We start from the raw sequence: 18,342 nt of genomic DNA, 5'->3' as shown, positions 1-18,342 counted from the left end.
TTTCCGGTTGATACAATTATAGCATCAGATGTAAACATTTATCATAAACACAAAGATATAATAATAATCACTTCATTATTGCCTCTTGGGCATATCTCCAACACATTCACGAAGCTTATAGGGTTTGACCTCAGGAAGACTGCGGTACATGGTACGGGCGGACGGTACGGGCAGGGCTTCCCGTAACGATGCCCGTTAAAGTCCCTAAAACTGCCTCTTCGAGCATAGTCAACACTGACATGCCCTGACGTGATTTGCTTCAGTAATTGCAGGTCCATTTATCATTATGACGTTATTTCCTACACATCATATAAAAATCGAAGAGATTGCACATCTTTGCAATAATTAGTCATTAGTGGCATGTTGAGAGGTAAACATATTCAATTTCTTGACTTAGATAAGGGTTTAAACATGAGAAAAAGTGGCTTATTTCACAGCCATCAACTTCCCCAAGCTTAAACTTGATCGTCCTCGAGCAAGAAACAAAGAACCATAAGGAACTTGGCGTTTGAACCAAAATAACGAGAAAGAAAAATCACTTCCATTTTAAAGCTTAGAATAATTAGAGAAGTGCCAAGAATACAATACAATCAACCGATAACTCGAGTCAATCATAATAAATCTTTTATCTCTTAATAGGAGACCCCCACTAGCTGATTTTCCAGCCTTGTCGTGCAGCCACGTCGTCCCCTTTATCCCACCCTGTGTCACGCGGCGTCCGTCCAACTCAGTCCTGGCTTCGTCCGGCACGAAACAATTCTTTGTACATGGGCTGGTAGAGCTACCTGGGCTGGAACCTCCTTCGCGGGCTGGCAGACTCATGTCGAGAGTGAGACTCTCTCGCCATTCGTCCTGAAAAAAAAACAGCCTTTGTTTCTAAAATAGAAAAGCACCTGTTGTTCGTATACCATTGTGGTGGCTAATCACCAGAGCTAATCAATCTGCCGCGACCGTCCGGCCACCTGCCATGAACGTTTCCGTCGCGACCCTCAGGCTTCCTGCCACGAATGTTTCTGCCACAGATGCTATGAAACCGTCCAATAAATCGAGCATTCATCCTCGAGTAGAAACTTCTAGATGGAACTGATCCGCCGCCCGCTGCCTCCAGGTTAAAAACCAATTCCGTGCAGCCATCCGCATTGGCCTCTGGCAGTTGTATCCACCCGCTGGTACTGGCTGCTTCCGATTTTAATCTCTCCTTTTTCTTCAGTACCTCAACATATCTTCCTATATGGTAGGTTTCCCCTCCAACCGATTTGATTGGATCATGCCTACTGCTGGCTCAAAATCCCTGTGTTTTGTTTGGATTTATTCGATTGGTCACATCTCTGGCGCTCCGTACATCGGTACATGGCTTCATCAACAACCGGAACAATTCGTGCCATTGGAACACCCGGCCGGATCGCTTTTGCCGGCAGCCTGGGGCGACGCTTCATCGATGCCATCACCCATACACCGGTGCATCTACTAACTATGGTCCTTATAGTTACCTGCCTGCCCTGCGTTTAACAAGTTTTTAGTTGTAGATTCCATGTGCTTTGCATGTTCTTAGTTTTGCATGTTTGATCACCTGTTCCGTATTTCATCCTGAAAAATTTGATTTGCTTTAATTCATCAATTCTTATAATCAGCAGCTCTTAATTAGGCTCACGTCGGTGGAGGATGTCAAAGGGAAGGCATGGAGTTGTTCTTATTCTTATTATTAGCAAAGGGAAGTCATGGAGTAACTTTGATCTGAATTAGGAAATATAGAACGGAGCGTATGCACTTGCCCTGTTTGCTTTAATGATATTCAGTATTGTCTTCATTTGTCAGTGCACACGTTGATGATTCAAATAATAAGTACGTATTTTTACTACTCAATTTTGAAACTAAACTAACGAAGTCTGTTTATTTACATTATCTCAACTACTAAATTTGTATTGCATATTAGATTTGGCATGCCTCATGTAAAAAAAAAGTTGTGGCATGCCTTTTTAAAGATTATCTACACTAATTAGTTACATGTACTGATATATCTTCTGATCCTGCTGGAAAGTTTCCTCACATATACATTGTAGTTTAAAGGTGTGAGTCGATGCAGTTGCTTTATATGTGACACTATAACCATTAATGGAAGCCTTCACGTTCCAAAATAATAAATCTTTTTAGCCCTTTTATAACATGAAAGATTGTAAGTGTGGCTACTTTTCGTTTCAAATCGTCCTATTCTGAAGAGTGATATATTTTCCACTCTTTGTCCTGAGTAATGTTTTGCAGGAGAGTAATAGTGCTGGGATGAAGCAGCTGCTGTATATGCTGAGTGCATTGAGTAAATTGGATATTGACGTTCGGAAGGTCGATCTCAAGTAGTAATCATCAAAGGATGGCAAATGGCACATCACATTAAATAGCTAGGGTTTTTCTTCCTAACAATAGGCAATGAACGACCTAGGTTTTTTTTTTTCAAAGACCTTGAGGACGATATAACTATATATTATATGCTCAATAAATTCATGATGGCCTTTTTCTAAAAATTGACCATATTTTGTAATTACAAAAGGTATGACCATATTTTGATGGCTTCTTTTAACTGTATTATCTACATAATATTTTTTTTTTCATGTGTGCTCGTCGAATATCTTAGACCTTTTATGGTTATCCTGTTTTTTCTTAAATCATTCCAAGGTAATTTCTCTTAGATTTAAACTTCACATCTTAAAAAGTTAACTCCACAAATTTTTCGCAGCAACGCGCGGGGTATCATCTAGTATTATAAATATGAATAACTAGTTATGTAAACAATCACTCTAGCTTAAGTAGTTAACTCTCAGTTTGCCGAGAAACACTGGAAGTTTTTTATCATCGAAATTAAGTATGAGCATTCATGTCAAAAGAGGTATAATCAATGAAGTATCTTAATTATGCCCAGATAATTTGATCGAGGCTATCAAAACACTTATTATTCATTCATTTCCTTTCAAGAATATTCATCTAATGATAGAGAGTAAATGACAAGACTTGAGATGTGATACTTTTGGATTCTTTGATAGTTTCCAAGCAAGAGTCATGAATGACCTTTTTAGTATGCATGAATGTGCGCGTTGCTAGCAGCGGGAGGAACAGGACCGCGAGCGTAAGAGGTATTGGATGAACGGTTGTATGCACCCGCAGGATGCGGTAAGCGAGCCTTGCTCCTACGAGCGGGATGCGGAGGTGGAGGCACCAACCGCGCCTAGACAATGACGAGGTCAAGGGGTGCCGATCGGAAGCCGCGTTGGACGCATAGGACAAAGATGGCCGACGGTTTGGGTGATGTGCATCCAGTGTAGGAACTAGCGAAGACATCTCTGCCTTTGGATGCAAATTCCCACCATCCTCTGAGCATGCTTGGATCAAAAGTGATAGCACATCGATTAGAATTAGGAACCCATCTGGTTGTCAAAGAACAAGATGCAACACATTATTTTTTATACTCCCTCCTATCCATAATATTTGTCTCTAATGTAGATGTATCTAGACATATTTTAGTTCTAGGTATATCCATACTAGTGTCAAGTAATATGAATCAGAGGAAGTATAAGAAATGAAAACCATACTTTAGAACTAGAAATGAAGGTGGAGGACAACGATGTAGGTGATGCGCCAAATGATAGCCTTTAGGTCTCCAACTTAGGCTTCATCCCCTTGTCATGACAAGAGGGGAGAGGAAGTTAGTAACAAAGATAGGAGTTGGTGAGATCTAATTTTCCTATCTAGTCTTGGTCTTAGCTAATGGGAGTCGATACTATGAGTGTGGCGGCTTACGGAGAGGGGAGTACATAGTGGGCAAGCGTGGCTAAGTGTTCTCTATATTATATAGCGACCGGGCTAGCAAGTGGTGGTTAGGTTTTGTTTATGGGCCCCAGAACTAGTGTGGCTAGTTATTTGGGCCGTGTATGCACAATGCAGGACTCGACAGGGATGTACCACACTTCCTTTTATCAAAACATCAATATAGAGAGTTTACACCCAGCTTTTGCATATCTAGAATGCACATACCGAACAAAACACACATAAACTAAAGAGGAAAACTATAGGAACAAAGGGAACTTCGCTCCCTTGTGGTTTGCCACTTCATGTCTTCGCTTGCACCTTCCAGGGATCCAGATGATAATGGTAGGACCCAAAATGATATACCAAATAACTATATTTCCATAGCTTATACAGTTTTGTGGTTTGATTTCTACATGATATAGTTTTCGACAACAAATCGAAAAGCTTTAATTGAAATAAGTGTATATGTACTACACAATATCAACAAGTATAAGATTACACACGACAACTAAAGTAATCACAGGGGGAAAGAAAATATATAAGACTAAGCATGCATCTACTAGTCATAATGAGGATTTCAAGCATGCTTCATCAACTCCATTGCTGACTTGACGAGCGAGCAAACACTAACGGCGCGATGGCTGAGCCCGACGCTCCCAGAGAACGCATTGAAACACTCAATCTCTGATGTGGTGCCGGCAATGCGCTTTAGGTCCCCTTCCATCCCATTTTCCACGAATAGGGCCATGTATCGCGTGTCCAATTGCATCATGGCAACAACAAGTTCAATGGTGTATCGGCGGATCCGAGGCACGACCATGCACGGAATGCTATACTCCCGCAGGATTTGCAAGAGAGTCTGCACCAACGCCCTATCTGTCACCCTCGCCGTGGCCAGGCTTGCCCGGAGGTCTCCAGGCTCCATGAACTGAAGCATCTGTGCGGCGAGGCCAAGAAAGATGTTCAGGATCTTCGTCTTCTCAACCATGATGGTACTCAACACCTAAGCAAGACAGTGATCATCAGTGATGTCATTAAAAGCATGAGATATAATGGATGCTTTTATATGGCTGTTTTAAGCTTTAAAATAGCCAGTTGTGCTGCTTAGCCATGGCATTTATATTTAGTGTTTTTTAAAATAAAAAAATTCTGAAAATTTAGGCATCATTTATCCATATCATCCAAAGAATATCGACATAAATAAATTCAATAATTCAATTATACAAACATCTACTGAATTATGATGATTGTTGCAATGAAAGGAGAGCGCAAGTGTATATTACATAACTAGGTCTATCTGCTTTTAAAATTTAAATCTTAATTTTTTTGGAGAAATATATATATAGCACTATTTTCTTGCCCAATAAGCGTTCTACAGCTATTTAGTGAGGGCAGAAATTACGTTTAGCGTTAAAACTGCACATGGTGGTTTGAAAGTACCTTGGTGGCGCTGGCGGCGACTCCTCTGAGGGGAAGTTGACACTCGTCCCCGGCGTAGGTGCAGAGGTTGCGCAGGATCCTGGCGGCGCCGATGATGATGACGGGGTCACTTAGAGCCTCCACCAGCCGCTCCACGCCACCGCCGCAAGCCATTATGATGGCACCGCAGTTGTCCCTGCTCTCCAGCGCAAGCATCGCCAGCGCCTTGCCGGCCTCGTTCCGGATCGCGTTCGTCTGCCGGCTGTTCCCCCTCACCTCGTCCTTTCCAGGCAGAAATATGGCGACCAGCTCTCTCACCACGCCCCCAGTCCCGCCTATCTGCTCCCTCGCCTCCTTATCGATGGCGAGGCTCGTCAGTATCTCTATTGCGAGCTGGTGTACCTCGGACTGGATCTTCCCCTCGCGCTGTTGCAGCACCTCCCTAACGTTGCTCACCGTGAAGACGATGTCGGAGAGCTCCCGCCGGAGAAGTTTACCGGTGGCCCCCGTTGTACCCGCCAGCCTCTTCATGACGAGGAGCGCCTGCTTGACTTCCTTGAGCCACATGCCGGTCGGTGCCGCCTGCTCCCCGCCGGCGATGCTACAGTAGGAGATGATTTTGTCAAGGAGATTCCTGGTCTTGCCGATCTTGTCGCAGTTGTCGTGGTCGTGCGCCAGCTTGCTGAGGATGGTGAGTCCGAGAAGGTTGAGCTCGTCGAGGTCTGCGTACAGCAGAGACGCGACGGACTCGATCGCCCCAGGGATGCCGGTGAGACGGAGGGCGATGATCTTCCTCCCGGTGAGCATGGAGACGACCACGGCAGCCGATCTGCGCACTTCAAGCTCGGACGTGTTCTTCCAGCTAAGCATCTGGATGAGCTGCTCGATGGTGGACGCGGACATTCCGATCTTGCGGAGCGTGGAGTCGGCGAAACGGTCGGACTCGGCGAGGGCGACGAGGATGCTGACCCCGAGGCTCTGCTCGTCGTGGGAGCCCGCGGTGAGCATTCCGTCGGCGTAGCAGACGAGGTTCATGTGGAGGCCGTCGAAGATGCTCCCGTTAAGGCCTCGGGAGTAGGAGTCGTAGAAGAAGCGGTGGACGGCGACGACGCCGAGGGCGGTGCCGCTAAGGTGGCACTCCTTGGCGACGCGCTCGAGGAGACGGTGGTGCCCCACCCTCCACTGCCAGAGCGCCTTCTCGACCAGGAAGAGCAGCGACTCCGCGAGGGCCAGCCCGTAGAATATGTCGAGCGCGGCACGGCGGTTTGTCCACGGGTTGCCGCCGTCGACGCCGTAGCGCTGGGTGACGAGGCGGACGAGGGAGACGGCGGCGCACACGGACGCGGAGAGCAGCTGCAGCAGGCAGAGGACGTGTCCGACGGCCTGCGACACGGCCGAGAGGCAGGTCGCCCTCTTGTGCCACTCCAGCTCGTGGCTGCGGCCCTGGATGCGGGCGCCCTCGGTGAGCAGCAGCACGGTGATGCACCAGAAGTCGGTGCAGCTGAGCGTGATGGCGAAGCCGCCGAGCAGGACGACCGTCGCCCAGATGAAGGCCAGCGTGCCGAGGCGGCTCACGGCCTTCTCCAGGACCGCGAGCTGCATGGCCAGCACCGTGAGTTGGTGCTCCGGCGGTGCCACGTCGGGGTCGTCGGCGCCGGAGCGGACGCGGGGTGTGATCGTGGCCTTCTGCGGCTCGAACGGCGTCGCCGGCAGCTGCAGCTGGTCGGGGATACGGATGCAGACTCTCGGGACAGAGAAGCTAGCGTGGCGTTCCATTAAGTGGAAGGGGGATCCCTTGTGTTTCTGACAAGTGATGCCGATGTTACTATGTTTCTCACAGGTGATTGTGGTTAGGTGTTTGCCTTGCAGATTATCGGGCGCTTCATAGGGTTTTTATACGCGTCCAATGTACGTGTAATGCAACTAAGCGCGGAATTGAATCAACGCAGAGATCGATATATTTTCTTCTTTTTTCTTGTTAGAGAGAATATTGCTCTCTAAGGCAACGGGTGACGTTTCCATAATTTTCTGGTAGTCTCTCTTCCAAAATTCGTCAGCCTCCTCGTGATCACCAGGCTGTTACCCAAAGCTGTTATTCACGCCGCCATTGTGATCGGCCAATCGTTCCCTCAATAATTTCCACAAGGGCAAGCGTTTTTTCTGTTACGGCCGACTCGGCTTATTTTTCCTTCAGTTTTGATGCTGGAATCGTCGACCATAAAGTATGGTTACTGCACGCCACATCCTAAAGTATAATCATGTGTTTTGGTTAACGCGCTGCCACTGCTGTTAGGATTTTACTTGAAATTGTCTTGCCACATAGTCTGGTCGTCGGATAGGCCGTTGTTTGGCCTCTCCTTGGATGGCATTGTGCGCAGGGCCGTCGACAAGCACGTGCGAGCTGGGCGACCGCACGGGGCCCCAAAATTTGGGAGGCCCTGAATCTTTTTTCGAGTACTTTGCTTCACTACTAGCTGGGGCGGACGACCTAGTACTACGAGCTGTATCCGCGACGCTATCTTAAGCTTTCTGATTCTTAGCAGTAAAGTCTTCTTTAGTATACTTTTTATTTTTAGCATGATTTTTAGGTTCATCTTTCTTTATCAGAAGCATCATTCTTATCATTATCTTTATCATGTTCATTACCACTTTCAGTTTCAGCATCGTAAATAAAAATACTATTAGGATCATTAACAGGTTCAGAGGATTCTACAACATTTTTATGTTTCTTCTTCTTTTTCTTAAAAGAAGCACTAGGTTCAATTCGTTGAGAATCTTGTTCAACTCTTTTGGGATGCTCTTCAGGATATAGAGGATCCTGAGTGGAAACACCGCCTCTAATTGTTACTTCATTAGCATGTTTTTCTTTAGAAGTATTTTTTAACAAGTCATTTTGCACTTTAGTGAGTTGATCAATTTGAGTTTGAACCATATGAAAATGTTTAACAAGCATCTTAACATCATTGGAGGTTCTCTCCACAATATCATGCAAATTACTAATAGCTTGAGAATTTTCCATTAAATGATTCTCTACTCTCATATTAAAATTTTCTTGTTTAACAATATAATTATCAAACTCATCTAAGCATTGAGCAGGAGGTTTCGAATACAGAATATCTTCCCTAGTAAAGCGTTGAAGAGAGTTTACCTCAATCATGGATGAAAGGGGAATTATCTTGCATAAATCTTCTATGGGAGGTAAGTTCTTCACATCTTCAGATTTAATATCTTTCTCCTTAAGAGATTTCTTGGCTTCCCTCATATCTTCATCATTTAATTTAATTAAACCCCTCTTCTTCAATATCGGCGTCGGGGCTGGTTCAGGTGTAGTCCAATCATCATGATTTCGGCCTATTTTAGCCAATAATTTTTCAGCTTCGTCTGGAGTTCTTTTCCTGAAAACACAACCAGCACAACTATCCAAATATGCCCTAGACTCAATGGTTAGTCCACTATAAAATATATCAGGTAAATCATGCTTTTCCAGATCATGTCCAGGTCGAGCTCTGATAAGAGAACAAAATCTTGCCCAAGCTTCAGGCAATTTCTCTCCATTTTCCTGGTCAAAGCTATAAATTTTCTGCAAAGCAATATGTTGAGCACTAGCAGTAAAGTATTTCCGAAAGAAAACATCAAGCAAATCACTTGGACTATCAATAGAACCAGGAGGCAAACTATTATACCAAGTTTTAGCATCATCCTTTAATGAGAAAGGAAAAAATTTAGCAACAAAATAAGTACGCATCTTGACATCATCAGAAAACAAGCTACTCAAAGTAGAAAGCCCATTCTTGTGTTCTACAACACTTTCTTTTCAGTACCACAAAAGGGTGTTTTCTCAACAATAGCTATATAAGATAAATCAAGAGAAAAATCATAATCCCTATCCTTAATGTTTATAGGAGATGTGGCAAATTTAGGATCAGGAGACAGTTTATATCTAACAGTATGTTGTGCAAGCAAATTTTTAATTTTTCTTGCATCAGTAGTAGCATTGCATTTATCGATAAAATCATCATCAAGTTCCACATAATCTTCATCAGGATCATCACTAGAGTATTCAACAGATTCAGGTGAATTAACAGGTGTAGCAGTATTTTCATTAGGAGTTTCAGTATTTTCAATTTGTCTAGACCTAGCAATTGTAGCATCTAGAAAAGATCCCAATGAACCACTATCATCAAGCACAGCAGAAGCATCATCAAAATTATAAGAATTTTCAGATTCAGCAGAAGTACCAGCAAGTGAAGCTTGTGGTGGTGAAACAAGTTGGCTTATCACAGATTGTGAATCAAGAGCAGCAGAGGTACTCAGAGTTGTACCTTTTCTTGTAGTGGATGGTAATATAGCGACTTTAGGATCGCGAGATTTACCCATAATGGAGAATTTGCAGCGAACAATATCAATCCAAGAGAACTTCCAAATAAAGCTATGCTCCCCGGCAACGGCGCCAGAAAATAGTCTTGATGACCCACAAGTATAGGGGATCATAACAGTCTTCGCGGGAAGTAAAACCCAATTTATTGATTCGACACAAGAGGAGACAAAGAATACTTGAAAGCCTTAACAGCAGAGTTGTCGATTCAGCTGCACCTGGAAACAGACTTGCTCGCAAGAGTTTATCAGTAGTAACAGTTTTATAGCAGTAGTAAAATAACAGCAGCAGTGTAACAAAGACAGCAGTAGTGATTATAGTAAACAGCAGGATTAAAATACTGTAGGCACATGGATGGATAAACGGGCGTTGCATGGATGAGAGAAACTCATGTAACAATCAAAGCAGGGCATTTGCAGATAGTAATAAAACGGTGTCCAAGTACTAAGCAATCCATAGGCATGTCTTCCGTATATAGTCGTACGTGCTCGCAATGAGAAACTTGCACAACATCTTTTGTCCTACCAGCCGGTGGCAGCCGGGCCTCTAGGGAATCTACTGGAAATTAAGGTACTCCTTTTAATAGAGTACCAGAGCAAAGCATTAACACTCCGTGAACACATGTGATCCTCACATCACTGCCTTCCCCTCCGGTTGTCCCAATTTCTGTCACTTTGGGGCCTCGGGTTCCGGACAACGACATGTGTATACAACTTGCAGGTAAGATCATAAAACAATGCATATCATCATGAAACAATAACATGTTCAGATCTGAGATCATGGCACTCGGGCCCTAGTGACAAGCATTAAGCATAACAAGTTGCAACAATATCATCAAAGTACCAATTACGGACACTAGGCACTATGCCCTAACAATCTTATGCTATTACATGACCAATCTCATCCAATCCCTACCATCCCCTTCAGCCTACAGCGGGGGAATTACTCACACATGGATGGGGGAATGATACGTCCATTTTGCATCACTATTTTATATCATAATTTACTGTTATTCATTGATATATTTCATATTTAGAGGTGATACCTATGTTATTTCATCTATTTTGCATGTTTCATGATTATTGGAGGATCGCGCACCGGAGTCAGGATTCTATTGGAAAAAAGCGCCGTCAGAATGCAATATTTTGGAAGATCAACAATTGACGGAAATTATATGAAAAATCTTATTTTTCCAGAAGATGAAGAGAGCCAGAAGGAGGAGCCGAGGAGGGCCGCCATGGGCCCCCCTCATAGGCCGGCGCGGGCCCTGCCCTGGCCGCGCCGCCATGTGAGGAGGGGGCCCACAGCCCCCTCTGGCCTCCTCTCCTTCGCGTACTTCTTCGTCCCGAAAACCTAAGCTCCAGAGGATAGTCGCGAAGAGTCACAGCCGCCTCTGCGGGGCGAAAAACACCTGAGAGAAATGAGCTCTCCGGCAGGCTGAAATCTGCCGGGGAAATTCCCTCCCTGAGGGGGAAATCGATGCCATCGTCACCGTCATCGAGCTGGACATCATCTCCATCATCATCACCATCATCTTCATCATCATCACCGCCGTCTCCATCGCTGCACATCGTCACCGCTGTAACAATTTGGGTTGGATCTTGATTGTTTGATAGGGGAAACTCTCCCGGTATTGATTTCTACTTGTTATTGATGCTATTGAGTGAAACCATTCAACCAAGGTTTATGTTCAGATTGTTATTCATCATCATATCACCTCTGATCATGTTCCATATGATGTCTCGTGAGTAGTTTGTTTAATTCTTGAGGACATGGGTGAAGTCTAAATGTTAGTAGTGAATTATGGTTGAGTAATATTCAATGTTATGATATTTAAGTTGTGGTGTTATTCTTCTAGTGGTGTCATGTGAACGTCGACTACATGATACTTCACCTTTATGGGCCTAGGGGAATACATCTTGTACTCGTTTGCTAATTGCGGGGTTGCCGGAGTGACAGAAACTTGAACCACCGTTGGTATATCGATGCAGGAGGGATAGCAGGATCTCAGAGTTTAAGGCTGTGGTTAGATTTATCTTAATTACTTTCTTGTAGTTGCGGATGCTTGCAAGGGGTATAATCACAAGTATGTATTAGTCCTAGGAAGGGCAGTGCATTAGCATAGGTTCACCCACACAACACTTATCAAAACAATGGAGATTAATCAGCTATATGAAGCGAAAGCACTAGACTAAATTCCCGTGTGTCCTCAAGAACGTTTGGTCATTATAAGTAAACAAACCGGCTTGTCCTTTGTGCTAAAAAGGATTGGGCCACTCGCTGTAATTGTTACTCTCGCATTTTACTTACTCGTACTTTATTCATCTGCTACATCAAAACCCCCTGAATACTTGTATGTGAGCATTTACAGTGAATCCTTCATCGAAACTGCTTGTCAACACCTTCTGCTCCTCGTTGGGATCGACATTCTTACTTATCGAAAATACTATGATACACCCCCTATACTTGTGGGTCATCAAGACTATCTTCTGGCGCCGTTGCCGGGGAGTGAAGCGCTATTGGTAAGTGGAATTGGTAAGGGAAACTTTTACTGTTCGTGCTAATTTTATTTCTGCCTGCTGCTATAATTCATTATGGAGAGATCTTCTCTTGAATTTTTATTTGGAAAATCTACTACTACTGCAAAGGTAGTGGATGAGGCGCCAGGTGAGGAAGATGTTCCATACACAATACCTATGAAAATTATTGAACGTGTTGTGGATAACCGTTATGCAGGGGATGGAACTGTCCATCCTGGTGATCATTTACTGTTCGTACATGAATTATGCGGTTTATTCAAGTGTGCAGGTATTGCTATGGATGAAGTGAGGAAGAAGCTATTCTCTATATCGCTATCTGGTAAAGCGGCGCATTGGTATAAATTACTGAATAATGGGGATTCTTTTGAATGGAATGATATTGTGCCTCTATTTTATTCTAAATTCTATCCTCCAAGTAAAATTCACAAGGACCGGAACCGCATATATAATTTCTGGCCTCATGATGGAGAGAGTATTGCCCAAGCGTGGGGGAGATTGAAGTCTTTAATGCTCAAATGCCCCATTCATGAGCTTCCTGGTAATATTATCATTGATAATTTCTATGCAAGACTTTCTTTTCAAGACAAGACCTTGCTGGATACTTCTTGTTCTGGATCATTTACACGCAACAAATAAGAGTTTAAAAGGGACCTTCTTAATCGAATCCAGGCGAATACTGAAGGATGGGAGAACGACAAAGATAGAGAGTCAGGTATAAATTATGATTATAAATGCATTGAAGTTTTTATGGATACTGATAAATTTCGTAATATGAGTGCTACTTATGGTCTTGATTCTCAAGTTACTAAAAATCTTTATAAAGCTTTTGCCTCTCATTATGAATTGCCTAAGAAGAATTTTGATAAGTATCATGAACCGTATAAAGATAAAATTGATTCATCTATAAATAAATGTGTTGTAATTGAAACTGTTGATCATGTTATTCCTGAAGCTTATATTGAAAAAACTCATTTCCCTGCTAAAATGAAGGAGTATTCTGTTATAAATAGTGCGGTTAATAAAAGTGAAAAGAAACCTATAGAACCTGAAGAGCAAATAAAAGTTGAACCTGCTATTGCAATAGTTAAAGATCTTGTGACTGAAAATGTGGAAGATGGTCATATTATTTTCTGTGAAGATGCTTCTAATATTGTTTCACATCCTAACTAGACTATGATGGCGCGCGTTGCCACGCCCGTCCATTTTACCGATAGGAAATTATGAATCTGTGTCACATGGAAGTTAAAACATGAGCTAAATAGCTTCAAATCTAAAGACACAGAAACATGTAGCGGGATAAATTTATATGCATCTAAGATCTTCCATTGGAAGATGAGATCATTAGTTGTACTAACCTGCTAGGAGTTTTACAAACATATTATAAAGTAAGAAGACAACTCTAAAGGTGATGCACGGTCAGCCTGGAACGATCTGTTACCACAAGGCGACCTTAATCTAGTACAAATTATTCTTTTTGGCATGAGATGTCACTCATCTATGTGTAATTTTCAAAAAATAAATCTATTCTTGAGCCTCTCCTTTATCTCCCCTTGCTTACTGCTGCTACTGTTGGCAAGGACCACATGTGCCCTGTCACAAGCTCTGCTTCGGTGCGCAACTGGTACTTCTTAATAGCGAGTTCAGTACTTCATGCAAACTTATAATCTACACGAGAATTCCTTAAATCTAGAAATCTACATGAGAATTTCTCAAATCCAGAAATGCTCACACATACAGCTATATCTTACAACAACACATATGCAGTTAGCAAAGAAGCAAACCTCACAGTGCATAATCTACTTGATCTGCATCTCCTCTTAGGAACTGAATTGAACCCTGCCAATTGCCCATTTTATGAAACATAAAGAATCTGTTAGCAGCAAATCTGTAAAGTGATGAATGAAACACGCTAAATCGATTAGGATTTGTTTATTCTTACACAGAGTAGTAACAAAAATAAGAAGTATGAAACGAAAGGAGATGAACTGAAGCTAACATCGTATAAGATCATTGGCTGCAAATATATGTGCTCGGTGCAATAGCTAATCTGTAAAGCGAGACAACGACTGAAAAACTAAGCAGCTTTCTCTCTTCCTGAACCTGGACAAAAACCTAGCACAAGCTAAACCTCACCTTCATATCATACTTGTCTAATATCAAATCAGAACAAAAAAGTTCTGATATGAGAAGTTTTCTCTGCTACATCTTTGAAGCTAGGAAAATAAATTACACCCATATTATTGGAATTCCAGAACCTGAGCATCAGTAAATGTGTTTCACGTATATGAGCCAATAATAATAAAGTATGAAACATTTTGGCATGTTAATCGTGGGGTAATATTAGCCACCTGCCTAAAGACATGACAGGGTATTCAAATAAATAAATGGCCACCATCATAATCATGTGAATATGTGATTTTGGTTGGTTTACTGTAATTTATCCAAGTTTATATAGTCGAGAAATACCAAAAGTGAAGCATGAGAAATGTCATATTGGCACTGTCACTATTAGCAGCAAATGCTGAAGTAAAATAGAATTGACCTGTAAATAACAGGTGGAAATATAATTAACCTCATATACTCATTTAATTTTTCCATATGCCTATTGAAATTAAATAAGGGTAGTAGTATCATTCATATGCGAGATTCATGTGCTGAAGGTTCTGTTATTTTATATCAGAACCATCCCAAGAGACATTAACCCTATACCACAATCCTAGAATTTATGTGGTCAGCTAAAAATTAAATGAAGAGAATGCAAGAATAAAACAGTTTCTTGGAACCAACGAAAAGCCCCATATCTTGCACATCAGAATCAGTATTCAACTAAGCCACAACTTTTGGAGTTTGGTTAATTAAATTGGCAATTCTATCGTTCACAAACAAATGAGCAAGTACTTGTTAATTATATCATTAACTTTAAAAGTCATCTCTTCGAGGACAAGTGGCCAAGGTATTTGAGAACAAAGCGTATTGTCAAAAAATTCTACAGTTTCACTAAATAAAAGAATGACAAGTTGCACCAACATGCCTTGTGATAAAAGAAACAAGCCCGTAGTTCTAGCAAATACCCCAGGTCACGAAAACTGATCTTCGACATATGGAGTTATCGACCAACACCCTAGTTGTCTAGTTAACTGATAATCTGATGTTATGAACATATAGAAAACCAAAGGACAATCAAATAAAGGAGCACAACCTACAGCAGATTGAAAAAATCACGCATTAAATCAGAACCTCCATATGTTCTAACCTACAACAGAACTCAAACAATAATCAGAGATATATTGCCCATTTTTGATTTTCTAAAACTGTAAGCGTGAATAGTATAAAAATCTTACACATGTAAATTCTGGTTTCTATTTTTATTGAATTCTGAAGGGAGTGAGAAGACACTGTAAATAGAACATAAATGTTATGCTTGTCTCTTGAGTGAAAAAAACGTACCTTATCTCTTTGCTTTCAGTCAACTAAACTTCAACTTCAGGATTGCATAGATTTTATATCAATAGAAGAGTTGGGACAACAATAAAACATCAGTTGATCCCAACCCAACAGAAAAGGTTAATTTGTCCACCTATGTCGACCATGGAGCAGAAGCAGCACAAGCTCTGCCTTGGACAATTATTTAGTTGTAACGACAACTTTACAGAAGCAATTGAGTACCCTAATCAAACAGAACCCTGTACAAGAATGGAAGGTCAGCTATTTTCGAACCATATAATAAACAACAAACAATAATTTCTACGTGCTCCAAGTGCCCCCTCTTTTCGTACTTACAGACCACAGTATGCGAACATGAAAATTTACACACCATAATAATAAACAAATACGAGAAGGCAGAACCCTTACATCTAAATTCATTGAATCTGCCATGATAAACACTAAATGCCATGTACATCAGTAGACCATTATTTTTTGCTGCAGCCCAATTACCATGAGAAATCACCCCCACCCCACGGCTGTGACCAAAAAAATATGGAGACACGAAATTTGAGCAAAGAAGGATAAGTGAGGGGTAATTACCATGAGGCAGTCGGTGCAGAGGAAATTTCTGCTCGACGATGTGGGAGCGCTAGGTTGCAGACAGAGAATGCGTGAGGGGCTTCGTCGGAGGCGCAGGCCCGTTCATCTCCCACTCCACCAAATCGTACACTGCCATTGCCACCACCGCCATTTTCTGTTTCGCTGTGTGCAGGGAATGTAATAGCGGGGGAGGCGGCGCCGAGAACGGTTTCTCGTTGCTGCTCAGACTGGGCGGCGCTAGAGAGGGCGTGAGAGACGTGGGAGAGGCAGCGACAGGTGGTGGCGGCTAGCGCACTCTGAATCTGAAGGAACGACCAAGCAACATCGGGAAGACGTTGGGGTTAGCAGGCCTCCCGCACAAATGAGACTATGAATTGAGGCCTGGTACTCCACGGCTCAGAGGATGTTGGCCCGGTAACAAGAAAACGTCCAGATTGGTTTCCGGAGTAGAAGCCCTCCACATTGGGCCGACCAGGATTGACGCGGTGCCTCATTTAAAATAGTCCCAGCGACGCACAGAGGGGCGACAGGAAGATCTGGACCGTGCGCCTGTAAAATCGTACGGTTGAGAGTGTCAAGTCGCTGTGGTAGCTCCTAACTCGTTCCATTATACTGTTACTTAATAAGTCTAGGAAAACTAGTGTTCCTATGCTATCTGTTAGAATTGGTGATCATTGTTATTATGGTTTATGCGATATTGGTGCAAGTGTTACTGCTATTCCTTATGAGCTTTACACGGAGATCATGCACGAAATTGGTTCTTGTGAACTTGAAGATATTGATGTGGTTATTCGGCTAGCTAATAGAGAAACTATATCTCCAATTGGTATTGTTCGAGATGTGGAAGTTCTATGTGGTAAGATTAAATATCCTGCTGACTTTTTGGTACTTGGTTCTGCTGCTAGTAAGTATTGTCCTATCATTTTTGGTAGACCTTTCCTAAATACTTGTGGAGCTGTTATAGATTGCAAGAAAGAGAAAATTTTGACTAAATTGCTGGTGAATCTTATGAGTTTAATTTCTCTAAATTTGCCAAAACTCCTTATAAAGCTGATTCGCCTAATAATGATTTTAGAGTTGAACAGTGTGCATCTATTGCTCATGCTCCTAATAATTCTTTGCAACAACATTTGGAGAATAGTGAGAGTGAAGTCTTTAGGGAAGAAAGAAATGAGGTTGATGAAATTTTCCTTCGTCAACCTATTTTTAAGCATGATTTACCGGTAGAAGATCTAGGTACAACACTGCCACCAAAAGAAGATCCTGTTTTTGATTTAAAACCATTGCCTGATAATCTTAAATATGCTCATATTGATGATAAGAAAATATATCCTGTTATTATTAGTTCTAAGCTTTCAGAGATTGAGGAAGAAAGGTTATTGTAAATATTGAAGAAACACTGAGGAGCTATTGGCTACACTCTTGATGACTTGAAGGGGATTTCTCCCTCTATTTGCCAACATGCCATTAATATGGAAGATGATGCAAAGCCTGTTGTTGAACATCAGCGTCGTCTAATTCCTAAGATGAAGGATGTGGTAAGAAATGAGGTATTAAAACTTCTTGAAGCTGGTATTATATATCCTATTGCTGATAGTAGATGGGTTAGTCCTGTACATTGTGTTCCTAAGAAAGGAGGAATGACTGTTGTGCCTAATGATAATGATGAGCCCATCCCTTAAAAAGTAGTTGTAGGGTATAGAATGTGCATTGATTATCGAAAAGTTAATAAAGTTACTAAGAAAGATCATTACCCTTTACCTTTTATTGATCAAATGTTAGAAAGGTTGTCTAAAAATACTCATTTTTGCTTTCTTGATGGTTATTCTGGGTTTTCACAAATTGCTGTTAAAACTAAGGATCAAGAGAAAACCACTTTCACTTGTCCTTATGGAACTTTTGCTTATAGACGTATGCCTTTTGGTTTGTGTAATGCTCCCGCTACTTTTCAAAGATGCATGTCTGCTATTTTTCATGGCTTTTGCGAGAATATTGTAGAGGTATTCATGGATGATTTTTCTGTCTATGGGAATTCTTTTGATAATTGCTTGCGGAACCTTGATAAAGTATTGCAGAGATGTGAAGAAACTAACCTTGTTCTTAATTGGGAGAAATGCCACTTTATGGTTAATGAAGGAATTATATTGGGACATAAAATTTCCAAGAGAGGTATTGAAGTTGATAGAG

General features: G+C 42.0%; 1 protein-coding gene across 1 annotated transcript; it reads right to left on the bottom strand.

Moving 5' to 3' along the window:
• Positions 1–4,150: 4,150 nt before the first annotated feature.
• LOC127298122 (uncharacterized) lies at positions 4,151–7,063 on the bottom strand. The gene is made up of 2 exons (XM_051328071.1): positions 5,236–7,063; positions 4,151–4,798 (listed from the first exon to the last, which is right to left on the bottom strand). The coding sequence occupies exons 1-2, from the start codon at positions 6,988–6,990 to the stop codon at positions 4,373–4,375; spliced, it is 2,181 nt and encodes a 726-aa protein (XP_051184031.1). The 5' UTR covers positions 6,991–7,063; the 3' UTR covers positions 4,151–4,372.
• Between the last annotated feature and the right edge of the window lie 11,279 nt (positions 7,064–18,342).

Source organism: Lolium perenne, chromosome 5, assembly GCF_019359855.2.
Source record: "Lolium perenne isolate Kyuss_39 chromosome 5, Kyuss_2.0, whole genome shotgun sequence".
NCBI lineage: Eukaryota > Viridiplantae > Streptophyta > Magnoliopsida > Poales > Poaceae > Lolium > Lolium perenne.
This window is presented reverse-complemented; position numbering and strand designations above follow the sequence as displayed.

Coding starts and splice junctions, on each gene's coding strand:
- LOC127298122 (XM_051328071.1), bottom strand. CDS start 6,990: ATGGAACGCCACGCTAGCTTCTCTGTCCCGAGAGTCTGCATCCGTATC. Junction 4,799..5,235: donor TCGCCGCCAGCGCCACCAAG/GTACTTTCAAAC, acceptor TGTCTTGCTTAG/GTGTTGAGTACCATCATGGT.